We start from the raw sequence: 14,338 nt of genomic DNA, 5'->3' as shown, positions 1-14,338 counted from the left end.
TTATCACAAACACCCACAGACCTCCAAATTGGTTTCCAGCCATAACAGAAACAGGCCTCAGACCCAAAAGGCAGTGAAAATCAAATGCAAGGTCACAGATAATCATCGGCGTGTGTTCTCACCGTTGGCTTCTTGCCCTCCTTGAGTACGGTTTTCCGCCTCAGCACGCCTTGGACCGTGACCGCCCCGGGATACAAATGAACCGCCAGCTCCTCCGACTCCGCTGAGCTACAATGAGGACAAAAAAAAAAAAAACGAGACGTCACTCGAGACGGGCGCATGCCAGAACCGCCGACTCAGCAGGAACAAGCGCATGCACACAACCACGCACACGCCCGGGGAGAAGTGGAGATGAGCTACAAGCGAGGAGACGCAATCTGCAAGGCTACCTTTAAAGCGCTCAAATGGCGCACGCCTGGTGGAGCGGCGAGAGGAGAGCAGGGGCGTAAAAAAAAAAGGTTGGCGTGCAGATTGGGAGTCTACTAAAGCCTGGTGGAAAGAAAGAAGGAAGCCCAAGCGTGCGTCTGTAAAAAGCAAAATCAGGCTTCGCTACACGTCTTGAAATCAACCCTAGCATGTTGCTCACATAGCTATTCTAACTAGGGATGCACCGATTAATCGGTAACCGAATATATTCGGCCGAATATGGCAAAAAAAGCCACATTCGGCCTTCGGTGGAATGAGTTAAAAACAAGGCCGAATAGTGGCGTTTGATGCAATTTTTTGACGCGGTGACGCAATCAACCAACGTGCAGTGACGCGGAGACGTTGGGATATGTTGTGTATAAGTGTATGAGGTTACAAGCACACACTTATTGAGATTTAGTGGGGCCTCTGTTTACATTATTAGCCTGTTGTGTAGGCTACCTGTATAAGTGTATGAGGTTACAAGCACACACTTAATTGAGATTTACTTGAGCCTTCTGTTTACATTATTAGCATATCTACTGTGGCTAAGCAGACTTTTGCCAAAAGGACAATAATTCATTTGTTGTGGGTTTATCCACTTTAATGCACTTCATTTTTTTTGGAATGCATGTTTTGTTTGAAGGCCTAATATAAATGAAAAACTTTGTGCTTTTTTTGAAAAGCAAAGGCTACTGGAATATTAAAAAAATGTCGATATTCAATAAAAAAATACTTCATTTGAAAACATGTCTAAATATTTATTCTAAGCTATTTATGCAATATTTAAAAAATTGTGAAAAACTGCATTCATTATTCAGTATTCGGCCTTCGGCCAAGCGTTTAAATTTTATTCGGCTTCGGCCACAAATTTTTATTTTGGTGCATCCCTAATTCTAACATTTGTGTCCTGTCCCGTTCCTTATGTCACGTTGTTGTATGCGATATATCAGCGGTTCTCAACCTTTTTTCAGTGATGTACCCCCTGTGAACATTTTTTTAATTCAAGTACCCCCTAATCAGAGCAAAGCATTTTTGGTTGAAAAAAAAGAGATAAAGAAGTAAAATACAGCACTATGTCATCAGTTTCTGATTTATTAAATTGTATAACAGTGCAAAATATTGCTCATTTGTAGTGGTCTTTCTTGAACTATTTGGAAAAAAAGATGTAAAAATAACAAAAAACTTGAAAAATAAACAAGTGATTCAATTATAAATGAAGTGAATTGTATTTATATAGCGCTTTTCTCTAGTGACTCAAAGCGCTTTACATAGTGAAACCCAATATCCAAGTTATATTTAAACCAGTGTGGGTGGCACTGGGAGCAGGTGGGTAAAGTGCCTTGCCCAAGGACACAACGGCAGTGACCTGGATGGCGGAAGCGGGAATCGAACCTGCAACCCTCAAGTTGCTGGCCCGGCCACTCTACCAACCGAGCTATGCCGCCCCATATAAATAAAGATTTCTACACACAGAAGTAATCATCAACCTAAAGTGTCCTCTTTGGGGATTGTAATACAGATCATCTGGTTCATCAACTTCATTCTAAACATTTCTTCGCAAAAAAATACATCTTTAACATCAATATTTATGGAACATGTCCACAAAAAATTAGCTGTCAACACTGAATATTGCATTGTTGCATTTCTTTCACAGTTTATTAACTTATATTCATATTTTGTTGAAGTAATATTCAATAAATATATTTATGGAGGATTTTTTATTTGTTGCTGTTTTTTAGAATATTTAAAAAAAAAATCTCACGTACCCCTCGGCATACCTTCAAGTACTCCCAGGGGTACGCGTACCCCATTTGAGTTCCCATTCAACATTTGTGACCGTTCAAATTTACCAGGATTCTTGGTAAAAAAATTGTATTTTGTCAATTTTGTCTCTCTGTGAAAAATAACCCATTTTATTTATTAGGAAACACATTTTATCTGTCGTTTTTATACATTCTAATCAGTGACGTGCGGTCAGGGGAGGCAGGGGAAGCAGTGCCTCACCTGTGATCATGCAAAGAAATAAAATATATCATGATAAAATCATTGTAATTGTTAGTTTTTAATTTTCATTTAGCTTCACCAATTTGGATTTTTTTTTTATTTTATTTATTTTTTTTAATCGCTGAATTTTCGCAATCCCTTGTTAACTTCTCTGTCTGCCGTGCGGCCAGAGCACGTTCTTGTCCGGTGTGTTGCTGAGCGTTCAAAACGGCACCGAAAAAAAGTCTGAGGTGAGGTAAACAGTTCTCGTGCCTCACCATGGGGGCGGGGCGCTAATGATCAGAGACATACGGTGGCGTAATCGAGTCAAGTGCCGCAGCGAGTAACATGTTTTGTGTCTTGGTGAGCCATCAAAACGGCCGGGAAAAAAGTCTGAGGTGAGGCAAACAGTTCTCGTGCCTCACGATGGGGGCGCTCATGATCAGAGACATGCGGTGGCGTAAGCGGGTCAAGTGCCGCAGCGAGTAACATGTTTTGTGTCTTGATGAGCCATCAAAACGACAGGGAAAAAAGTCTGAGGTGAGGCAAACAGTTCTCGTGCCTCACGATAGGGGGCGGGGCGCTCACGATCCCAGACATACGGTGGCCTCAGCGAGTAAGTGCCGCAGCGAGTAACATGTTTTGTGTCTTGGTGAGCCATCAAAACGGCAGGGATAAAAGTCTGAGGTGAGGCAAACAGTTCTCGTGCCTCACGATGGGGGCGCTCATGATCAGACACATACGGTGGCGTAAGCGAGTCAAGTGCCGCAGCGAGTAACATGTTTTATGTCTTGGTGAGCCATCAAAACGCCAGGGAAAAAAGTCTGAGGTGAGGCAAACAGTTCTCGTGCCTCACGATAGGGGGCGGGGCGCTCCCGATCCCAGACATACGGTGGCCTCAGCGAGTAAGTTCCGCAGCGAGTAACATGTTTTGTGTCTTGGTGAGCCATCAAAACGGCAGGGAAAAAAGTCTGAGGTGAGGCAAACAGTTCTCGTGCCTCACGATGGGGGCACTAATGATCAGAGACACACGGTGGCGTAAGCGAGTCAAGTGCCGCAGCGAGTAACATGTTTTGTGTCTTGGTGAGCCATCAAAACGGCAGGGAAAAAAGTCTGAGGAGAGCCGAACAGTTCTCGTGCCGCAGCGAGTAACATGTTTTGTGTCTTGGTGAGCCATCAAAACGGCAGGGAAAAAAGTCTGAGGTGAGGCAAACAGTTCTCGAGCCTCACGATAGGGGCGGGGCGCTCACGATCCTAGACATACGGTGGCCGCAGCGCCTTATTTTTTTCATCTTGTGCACCCTGACTATCAACAAGGTTGGACTTCATTTATAAGTAAAGGTGAGACGGCGATAACATTATTTTTGTTTTGTTTTTAATGAAATGTACATTTTGTGGGCCACAGTTTGTATGTGTAAAGAATGCAGAAATGAAACATAACCCGCAAACTGCTGCCAATCAAATGGCAAATAATCTGCGCAGAGCTCATACTGTATATTTGTAAATCTGATTCTGATTACGTCAGTGCCTCACCAGCTACAAACCTCACCGCACGTCACTGATTCTAATCCATAGTATACAGCAAGTGTGAGGTGGCTAACAATGTAATCTATGGTGCCCATAACGCACTCTTAAAAACATCCAAAAACCGCCAACAATTCTCCATTTACATTTCGTCACCTGAATAAGAACAAACATTTTTCTTATAAGCGCCACAAAACTACTTTTAGTGGCGCCGTGATCACAGAGAGTTAACCAGATTATGTAGCTAATGACATAATGAGCTGCTGCATCGCCTCTTAGTTGGTAAAAGTTAATCCTAAAATATAAATTATACGTCTCACCAGCGTAGTAGAAGGTCCTGGCTAAAAACCGAGAAGTTGGGTCGACTTTAACTTTTTTTTTTCTTTAACTCAAGACGGAGTATGATTAATTCTTCATCTAAAGTCAGCGGCCCGGTGAGGGCAGACATTGTACAGTAGGTGATTTTTTTTTGTATTTTATTAGATACTGCTGCTAGCAGGATTTGCTTACCACTCAGCTTCTAAATCATGTAGTTCATCCTCTTTGTGTTCAGGCTCAAAAAATCAATACAATGCTGGATTATCATTTGTCCTAAAGTAGTCGTCGTCTCTCATGCGTCTGTGAAATTTATGTTCCACCATATGCTTAAGTAAATATTACATGTTATTATGAATGTGCCTGTTACTACATTACATATATACTTACAGTGTGTAAATAGGACACATTGTTTTAATGTTTTTAGAGCTCTTTATAGGTGGAATAGATCCAATCCCAATACCTCCATTGTTAGCTGACTTTTGCTAGCTTTTATTTACGAGTTGCAGTGCATTTTTTCGCAGCTTCTACCAACTAATTTCTTTACAAGTATTCAGAATTATGCAACTCAAACTAATAAATGATTAAATACAGTTACAGGGCCTCACTTTCATGATGGTTGATCAAAGTGTTGCAGAGTTGTCAAACCCCAATCTAAACAAGAAGATTGCATGTGTGTGTTTGTGTTCTTGTATTTCTACCCTTCTTGAGACATCAACAAGGAAAAGTAGCTTCCATATGAGGAGGTGTGAACAAGTTACGACCGAAAACTTTGGTCCCAATATGGAAAACCATTGCATGTAATAGTGAATGTCACTCAAATAACACAACGCTGTCAAGCAATGTGTGTCGTTCCGCTTTTCCTCCCTACAGCAACACGGCATTCGGCAGATAATAGCCGAGAAAGTAGCGGGATAACGAACGCAAAAAAGTGACGGCTCCAGGAGTTTTATCCGGCGTCATATAGAAATATATGTAGTGTTCATCGTGTGAGGCAATGCAAATTAAACAATAAAAAAAAACTAATAACGGTTTGAATTGGTCCATGTTATCGGGGACTGTTATTACTGACGGACTGGTGTCGCGGTGTGACTGCAGCCAGGCATGTAAGAAAACCCTGGCAACGTCTCTGTTGCTTTTACACATTTGCCGCTTTTCCACTAATGCAAGGGTAGGCAACCCAGAACGTTGAAAGAGCCATTTTGGACCTAAATAACACAACGCTGTCAAGCAATGTGTGTCGTTACGCTTTTCCTCCCTACAGCAACACGGCGTTCGGCGGATAAAAGTACCGGGATAACGAACGCAAAAAAGTGACGGCTCCAGGAGTTTTATCCGGCGTCATATAGAAACATTAGTAGTGTTCATCGTGTGAGGCAATGCAAATTAAACAATAAAAAAAAAAAAATAACGGTTTGAATTGGTCCAGGTTATCGGGGACTGTTATTACTGACGGACAGGTGTCGCGGTGTGACTGCACCCAGGCATGTAAGAAAACCCTGGCAACGTCTCTGTTGCTTTCACTCATTTGCCGCTTTTCCACTAATGCAGGGGTAGGCAACCCAGAATGTTGAAAGAGCCATTTAGGACCTAAATAACACAACGCTGTCAAGCAATGTGTGTCATTCCGCTTTTCCTCCCTACAGCAACACGACGGGATAACGAACGCAAAAAAGTGACGGCTGCAGGAGTTTTATCCGGCGTCATATAGAAATATATGTAGTGTTCATCGTGTGAGGCAATGCAAATTAAACAATAAAAAAAAAACAAATAACGGTTTGAATTGGTCCAGGTTATCGGGGACTGTTATTACTGACGGACAGGTGTCGCGGTGTGACTGCAGCCAGGCATGTAAGAAAACCCTGGCAACGTCTCTGTTGCTTTTACTCATTTGCCGCTTTTCCACTAATGCAGGGGTAGGCAACCCATAACGTTGAAAGAGCCATTTTGGAGCCAAATAACACAACGCTGTCAAGCAATGTGTGTCGTTCCGCTTTTCCTCCCTACAGCAACACGGCGGGATAACGAACGCACAAAAGTGATGGCTCCAGGAGTTTTATCCGGCGTCATATAGAAAATATATGTAGTGTTCATCGTGTGAGGCAATGCAAATTAAACAATAAAAAAAAACTAATAACGGTTTGAATTGGTCCATGTTATCGGGGACTGTTATTACTGACGGACTGGTGTCGCGGTGTGACTGCAGCCAGGCATGTAAGAAAACCCTGGCAACGTCTCTGTTGCTTTTACACATTTGCCGCTTTTCCACTAATGCAAGGGTAGGCAACCCAGAACGTTGAAAGAGCCATTTTGGACCTAAATAACACAACGCTGTCAAGCAATGTGTGTCGTTACGCTTTTCCTCCCTACAGCAACACGGCGTTCGGCGGATAAAAGTACCGGGATAACGAACGCAAAAAAGTGACGGCTCCAGGAGTTTTATCCGGCGTCATATAGAAACATTAGTAGTGTTCATCGTGTGAGGCAATGCAAATTAAACAATAAAAAAAAAAAAATAACGGTTTGAATTGGTCCAGGTTATCGGGGACTGTTATTACTGACGGACAGGTGTCGCGGTGTGACTGCACCCAGGCATGTAAGAAAACCCTGGCAACGTCTCTGTTGCTTTCACTCATTTGCCGCTTTTCCACTAATGCAGGGGTAGGCAACCCAGAATGTTGAAAGAGCCATTTAGGACCTAAATAACACAACGCTGTCAAGCAATGTGTGTCATTCCGCTTTTCCTCCCTACAGCAACACGACGGGATAACGAACGCAAAAAAGTGACGGCTGCAGGAGTTTTATCCGGCGTCATATAGAAATATATGTAGAGTTCATCGTGTGAGGCAATGCAAATTAAACAATAAAAAAAAAACAAATAACGGTTTGAATTGGTCCAGGTTATCGGGGACTTTTATTACTGACGGACAGGTGTCGCGGTGTGACTGCAGCCAGGCATGTAAGAAAACCCTGGCAACGTCTCTGTTGCTTTTACTCATTTGCCGCTTTTCCACTAATGCAGGGGTAGGCAACCCATAACGTTGAAAGAGCCATTTTGGAGCCAAATAACACAACGCTGTCAAGCAATGTGTGTCGTTTGCTTTTCCTCCCTACAGCAACACGGCGTTCGGCGGATAAAAGTACCGGGATAACGAACGCAAAAAAGTGACGGCTCCAGGAGTTTTATCCGGCGTCATATAGAAACATTAGTAGTGTTCATCGTGTGAGGCAATGCAAATTAAACAATAAAAGAAAACAAATAACGGTTTGAATTGGTCCAGGTTATCGGGAACTGTTATTACTGACGGATAGGTGTCGCGGTGTGACTGCAGCCAGGCATGTAAGAAAACCCTGGCAACGTCTCTGTTGCTTTCACTCATTTGCCGCTTTTCCACTAATGCAGGGGTAGGCAACCCAGAATGTTGAAAGAGCCATTTAGGACCTAAATAACACAACGCTGTCAAGCAATGTGTGTCATTCCGCTTTTCCTCCCTACAGCAACACGGCGGGATAACGAGCGCAAAAAAGTGACGGCTGCTGGAGTTTTATCCGGCGTCATATAGAAATATATGTAGTGTTCATCGTGTGAGGCAATGCAAATTAAACAATAAAAAAAAAACAAATAACGGTTTGAATTGGTCCAGGTTATCGGGGACTTTTATTACTGACGGACAGGTGTCGCGGTGTGACTGCAGCCAGGCATGTAAGAAAACCCTGGCAACGTCTCTGTTGCTTTCACTCATTTGCCGCTTTTCCACTAACGCAGGGGTAGGCAACCCAGAACGTTGAAAGAGCCATTTTGGACCCAAATAACACAACGCTGTCAAGCAATGTGTGTCGTTACGCTTTTCCTCCCTACAGCAACACGGCGTTCGGCGGATAAAAGTACCGGGATAACGAACGCAAAAAAGTGACGGCTCCAGGAGTTTTATCCGGCATCATATAGAACCATTAGTAGTGTTCATCGTGTGAGGCAATGCAAATTAAACAATAAAAAAAACAAATAACGGTTTGAATTGGTCCAGGTTATCGGGGACTGTTATTACTGACGGACAGGTGTCGCGGTGTGACTGCAGCCAGGCATGTAAGAAAACCCTGGCAACGTCTCTGTTGCTTTCACTCATTTGCCGCTTTTCCACTAATGCAGGGGTAGGCAACCCAGAATGTTGAAAGAGCCATTTAGGACCTAAATAACACAACGCTGTCAAGCAATGTGTGTCATTCCGCTTTTACTCCCTACAGCAACACGGCGGGATAACGAACGCAAAAAAGTGACGGCTGCAGGAGTTTTATCCGGCGTCATATAGAAATATATGTAGTGTTCATCGTGTGAGGCAATGCAAATTAAACAATAAAAAAAAAACAAATAACGGTTTGAATTGGTCCAGGTTATCGGGGACTTTTATTACTGACGGACAGGTGTCGCGGTGTGACTGCAGCCAGGCATGTAAGAAAACCCTGGCAACGTCTCTGTTGCTTTCACTCATTTGCCGCTTTTCCACTAACGCAGGGGTAGGCAACCCAGAACGTTGAAAGAGCCATTTTGGACCCAAATAACACAACGCTGTCAAGCAATGTGTGTCGTTACGCTTTTCCTCCCTACAGCAACACGGCGTTCGGCGGATAAAAGTACCGGGATAACGAACGCAAAAAAGTGACGGCTCCAGGAGTTTTATCCGGCGTCATATAGAACCATTAGTAGTGTTCATCGTGTGAGGCAATGCAAATTAAACAATAAAAAAAACAAATAACGGTTTGAATTGGTCCAGGTTATCGGGGACTGTTATTACTGACGGACAGGTGTCGCGGTGTGACTGCAGCCAGGCATGTAAGAAAACCCTGGCAACGTCTCTGTTGCTTTCACTCATTTGCCGCTTTTCCACTAATGCAGGGGTAGGCAACCCAGAATGTTGAAAGAGCCATTTAGGACCTAAATAACACAACGCTGTCAAGCAATGTGTGTCATTCCGCTTTTACTCCCTACAGCAACACGGCGGGATAACGAACGCAAAAAAGTGACGGCTGCAGGAGTTTTATCCGGCGTCATATAGAAATATATGTAGTGTTCATCGTGTGAGGCAATGCAAATTAAACAATAAAAAAAACAAATAACGGTTTGAATTGGTCCAGGTTATCGGGGACTGTTATTACTGACGGACAGGTGTCGCGGTGTGACTGCAGCCAGGCATGTAAGAAAACCCTGGCAACGTCTCTGTTGCTTTCACTCATTTGCCGCTTTTCCACTAATGCAGGGGTAGGCAACCCAGAATGTTGAAAGAGCCATTTAGGACCTAAATAACACAACGCTGTCAAGCAATGTGTGTCATTCCGCTTTTACTCCCTACAGCAACACGGCGGGATAACGAACGCAAAAAAGTGACGGCTGCAGGAGTTTTATCCGGCGTCATATAGAAATATATGTAGTGTTCATCGTGTGAGGCAATGCAAATTAAACAATAAAAAAAAAAACAAATAACGGTTTGAATTGGTCCAGGTTATCGGGGACTTTTATTACTGACGGACAGGTGTCGCGGTGTGACTGCAGCCAGGCATGTAAGAAAACCCTGGCAACGTCTCTGTTGCTTTCACTCATTTGCCGCTTTTCCACTAACGCAGGGGTAGGCAACCCAGAACGTTGAAAGAGCCATTTTGGACCCAAATAACACAACGCTGTCAAGCAATGTGTGTCGTTACGCTTTTCCTCCCTACAGCAACACGGCGTTCGGCGGATAAAAGTACCGGGATAACGAACGCAAAAAAGTGACGGCTCCAGGAGTTTCATCCGGCGTCATATAGAAACATTAGTAGTGTTCCTCGTGTGAGGCAATGCAAATTAAACAATAATAAAAAAAAAAAAATTACGGTTTGAATTGGTCCAGGTTATCGGGGACTGTTATTACTGACGGACAGGTGTCGCGGTGTGACTGCAGCCAGGCATGTAAGAAAACCCTGGCAACGTCTCTGTGGCTTTCACTCATTTGCCGCTTTTCCACTAATGCAGGGGTAGGCAACCCATAACGTTGAAACAGCCATTTTAGACCTAAATAATACAACGCTGTCAAGCAATGTGTGTCGTTCCGCTTTTCCTCCCTACAGCAACACGGCGTTTGGCAGATAAAAGTACCGGGATAACGAACGCAAAAAAGTGACGGCTCCAGGAGTGTTATCCGGCGTCTTATAGAAATATATGTAGTGTTCATTGTGTGAGGCAATGCAAATTAAACAATAAAAAAAAACAAATAACGGTTTGAATTGGTCCAGGTTATCGGGGACTGTTATAACTGACGGACAGGTGCCAGGCATGTAAGAAAACCCAGAATGTTGAAAGAGCCATTTTGGACCTAAATAACACAACGTTGTCAAGCGCCATTCATATAAAACTCGCGGGCCGCACTAACATTAAACTTTCATATCAAGGTGGGGGCCGCAAAATACCATCTGGCGGGCCCCGCGTTTCTTAGAGCCTTGTTGAAAATACATATCTTTATACATCTCGAAAGGGTGGTCCTAAAGAGGTCGCCATTTTTCGGAGGTCTCAAGAAGGTAATGAATACAAGAATGTGTGTGTGTGTGTGTGTGTGAGAACATGCAAGAAGATGAGGAAAGCAAAAGGCAGAATATATAGAAAATCATGATCCCCTCCACCTGATTGTGATGTCACCCTCACACACACCAGAAGATGATCCCAGTTTTCAGCGCACACACACACACTCATACACACATTTGGGGAGCGAGCACATAGCATCCCCCCCCTGCAGGGTCTGAAGGGCACCAAGTGAAGATAAGAGAGGGCTTGGTTCAGGTTTGTTCCGGTCGGGGGTGTGTATACCTGCTGGGCCTCAGGACTCCTCTGTAGGGGATGCGGGCCACACGGGTCACTGGGCCCAGAGAGTGATAGAACCGAGTCCTGTTCAGAATAGGATAAGATAGGACAGGGTATAGGCGGCAGGGAACACTGTTAAGGCTGCGCTGCTGCGGTTTTTCCCTTGCTCGTGCAAGGTGGAAGAGCGGGGCCGTCTTGTTTAGAGAGGCAGCGCTGATGTGTTATTGCGACAGGTGGCCTTTTGGAGTAGTGACACTAGATACTTGCTGGCGCCGAGGAGGTTACTGGCAAGGGGACTGAAATGATTTCAAGCTTTTAATACATTCCAGGCTGTTGGAGGGATGAAGCGCGGCGTCCTTGGAGAAGCAAGCTGCAGCAAAGACCGAGCTTTGAACCACTCACATCATGGATGACGATATGCTTCAAAACCCAAAACCGGTGATGTCGGCACGTTGTGTAAATACTAAATAAAAACAGAACACAATGATTTGCAAATCCTTTTCACCCTATATTCAATTGAATAGATTGCAAAGACAAGATATTTAACGTTGGAACTGGAAAACTTTGTTATTTTTTGCAAATATTAGCTCATTCGGAATTTGATGCCTGCAACATGTTTCAAAAAAGTTGGCACGAATGGCAAAAAAGAATGAGTTAGTTTAGGAATGCTCATCAACATCAAACTCTTATTTGGATCATCCCACAGATTAACAGGCTAATTGGGAACAGGTGGGTGCCATGATTGGGAATAAAAAAAAGCTTCCATGAAATGCTCAGTCATTCACAAACAAGGATGCGTCGAGGGTCACCACTTTGTGAACAAATGTGTGAGAAAATTGTCCAACAGCTTAAGAACAACATTTCTCAATGAGCTATTGCAAGGAATTTAGGCTATTTCACCACGGTCAGTAGCATTAAGGGTTGGAATTGGGGGTTAAATCACCATAAATGATTCCCGGGCGCGGCACCGCTGCTGCCCACTGCTCCCCTCACCTCCCAGGGGTTGATCAAGGGTGATGGGTCAAATGCAGAGAACGCCACATCTAGTATTCGTGTGACTATCATTGGTACTTTAACTTTAATATCATCAAAAGGTTCAGAGAATCTGGAGAAATCACTGCACGCAAGAGGCAGGCCGAAAACTAACAATGAATGCCCGTGACCTTCGATCCCTCAGGCGGTAATACATAAAAAAAAGCGACATCAGTGTGTAAAGGATATCACCACATGGGCTCAGGAACATTTCAGAAAACCACTGTCAGTAACGACAGTTCGCCGCTACATAAGTGCAAGGTAAAACTCTACTATGCAAAGCGAAAACCATTTATCAACAACACCCACAAACGTCGGGGGCTTCGTTGAGCCAGAGCTCATATAAGATGGACTGATGCAAAGTGGAAAAGTGTTCTGTGGTCATTTCAAATTGTTTTTGGAAACTGTGGACTTTGTGTTCTCTGGACCAAAGAGGAAAAAAAACATCCAGATTGTTCTAGGCGCAAAGTTAGTGCCCAAAGCATGGGCAACTTACACATCTGCGAAGGCACCTTTAATGCTCAAAGGTAGATACAGGTTTTGGAGCAACATATGTTGCCATCCAAGCAACGTTATCATGGACGCCCCTGCTTATTTCAGCAAGACAATGCCAAGCCACGTGTTGTCCAGACCTGTCTCCCATTGAAAATGTGTGGCGCATTAAGAAGTGTATAACATGACAACGTAGATCCCGAACTGCTGAACAACTTAAACTGTACATCAAACAAGAATGGGAAATAATCCCACCTGAAAGGCTTCTGAAATTTGTCTCCTCAGTTCCCAAATGTTTACTGAGTGTTGTGAAAAGGAAAGGTGATGTAACACAGTGGTAAAAATGCCCCTGTGACAACTTTTTTGCAATATTTTGCTGCCATTAGATTGTAAGTCAGTGGTTCTTAACCTGGGTTCGATCGAACCCTAGGGGTTCGGTGAGTTGGTCACAGGGGTTCGGCGGAGTCTCCGCCGCGGAGGTCAGGACAAACCCGACTCATCGTGTGTATAGAATGTTCTCCCTATCTGCGTATTTTGTGTACGGCAACCGCAGAAGTCCCACTAATTTTGTCAGAATGGGAGCTAGGGTGTGGTTTGTTTTCCCGGAATGCAAAGGAAGGTCACGGGACATAGCGTGAAGGTAAAGACATTTTAATTCATCTATAAAAAAAAGTGCAAACTAAACGGCGCACACAAGGCGGAGAAAAAACTTGGCTAAAAAATAAAAACTACCACAAAGGCAAAACTGTGGATACGAAACAAAATACTTGCTAAACGTGACATGAATAAACAAAACTTACTTGGAAGGAAATGAGCAGAGCGATACATAACCAGAGTGAACAGAGCATGGCGCAACAACAATGACGCCAGCCCGACTGCCTGGCAACTATAAGCTTAAATAACAGTGACATGATTAACGCAGGTACGTGAGTCCTAAACAAATCAGGTGCGTGAGTCCAAATGAGCACAGGTGAACTAATCGGTCGTCTTGGTGACAAAAACAATGGAGCGTAAACAGTAACTAAAAAGAGTCTTAAACCAAGAGAACATAACTAAACAAAACGTGACCACAGAACATGACAAATTTGTAAGTGTGTAATTTGTTGTGAGTTCATGCTCTGTTGTTTTTTTTCTTTGAACAAGGTGATGTTCACGCACGGTTCATTTTGTGCACCAGTATAAAAAACACATAAGCTTGTCTTAAATTTGAAAAAAAAAACAAAAAAACATTTTATTTTTCATTTAAGAAGGGTTTGTTGAATGCACATTTGAAACTGGTGGTGTTCGGTACCTCCAACAAGGTTAAGAATCACTGTTCTAAGGTAATGATTATTTGCAAAAAAAAAAAAAAGTTTCTCAGTTTGAACATTAAAGGGGAACATTATCACAATTTCAAAAGGGTTAAAAACAATAAAAATCAGTTCCCAGTGGCTTGTTTTATTTTTCGAAGTTTTTTTCAAAATTTTACACTTCCCGGAATATCCTTAAAAAAAGCTTTAAAGATCTTGATTTTTGCTATTTGCGATGCGACTGTCCATTTCCCTGTGACGTCATACAGGGCTGCCAATGTAAACAAACAATGGCAGATACCACAGCAAGATATAGCGACATTAGCTCGGATTCAGACTCGGATTTCAGCGGCTTAAGCGATTCAACAGATTATGCATGTATTAAAACAGATGGTTGGAGTATGGAGGCAGATAGCGAAAACGAAATTGAAGAAGAAACTGTAGCTATTGAGCGAATAGCTATTGCCGCTAT

At 43.3% G+C, this 14,338-nt stretch overlaps 2 protein-coding genes across 6 annotated transcripts in view; one reads left to right on the top strand and one right to left on the bottom strand.

Annotated features, from left to right (window-relative positions):
• The window catches only part of ralgps2 (Ral GEF with PH domain and SH3 binding motif 2), a 227,166-nt gene that overhangs the window by 15,793 nt on the left and 197,035 nt on the right, over window positions 1-14,338 (bottom strand). For 3 of the 5 annotated variants that reach the window (XM_061888160.1, XM_061888158.1, XM_061888159.1), the window contains exons 16-17: window positions 11,060-11,137; window positions 123-228 (exon numbers count right to left, since the gene is read on the bottom strand). In XM_061888160.1, the coding sequence (XP_061744144.1) occupies window positions 123-228; window positions 11,060-11,137 (184 nt within the window). The remainder of the gene's footprint in view (window positions 1-122; window positions 229-11,059; window positions 11,138-14,338) is intronic. The other 2 variants (XM_061888161.1, XM_061888162.1) reach the window with 1 other exon arrangement.
• The window catches only part of angptl1a (angiopoietin-like 1a), a 72,542-nt gene that overhangs the window by 2,188 nt on the left and 56,016 nt on the right, over window positions 1-14,338 (top strand). The gene's annotated exons all lie outside the window — the stretch shown is intronic.

This window comes from Nerophis ophidion, linkage group LG26 (assembly GCF_033978795.1).
Source record: "Nerophis ophidion isolate RoL-2023_Sa linkage group LG26, RoL_Noph_v1.0, whole genome shotgun sequence".
Lineage (NCBI taxonomy): Eukaryota > Metazoa > Chordata > Actinopteri > Syngnathiformes > Syngnathidae > Nerophis > Nerophis ophidion.
This window is presented reverse-complemented; position numbering and strand designations above follow the sequence as displayed.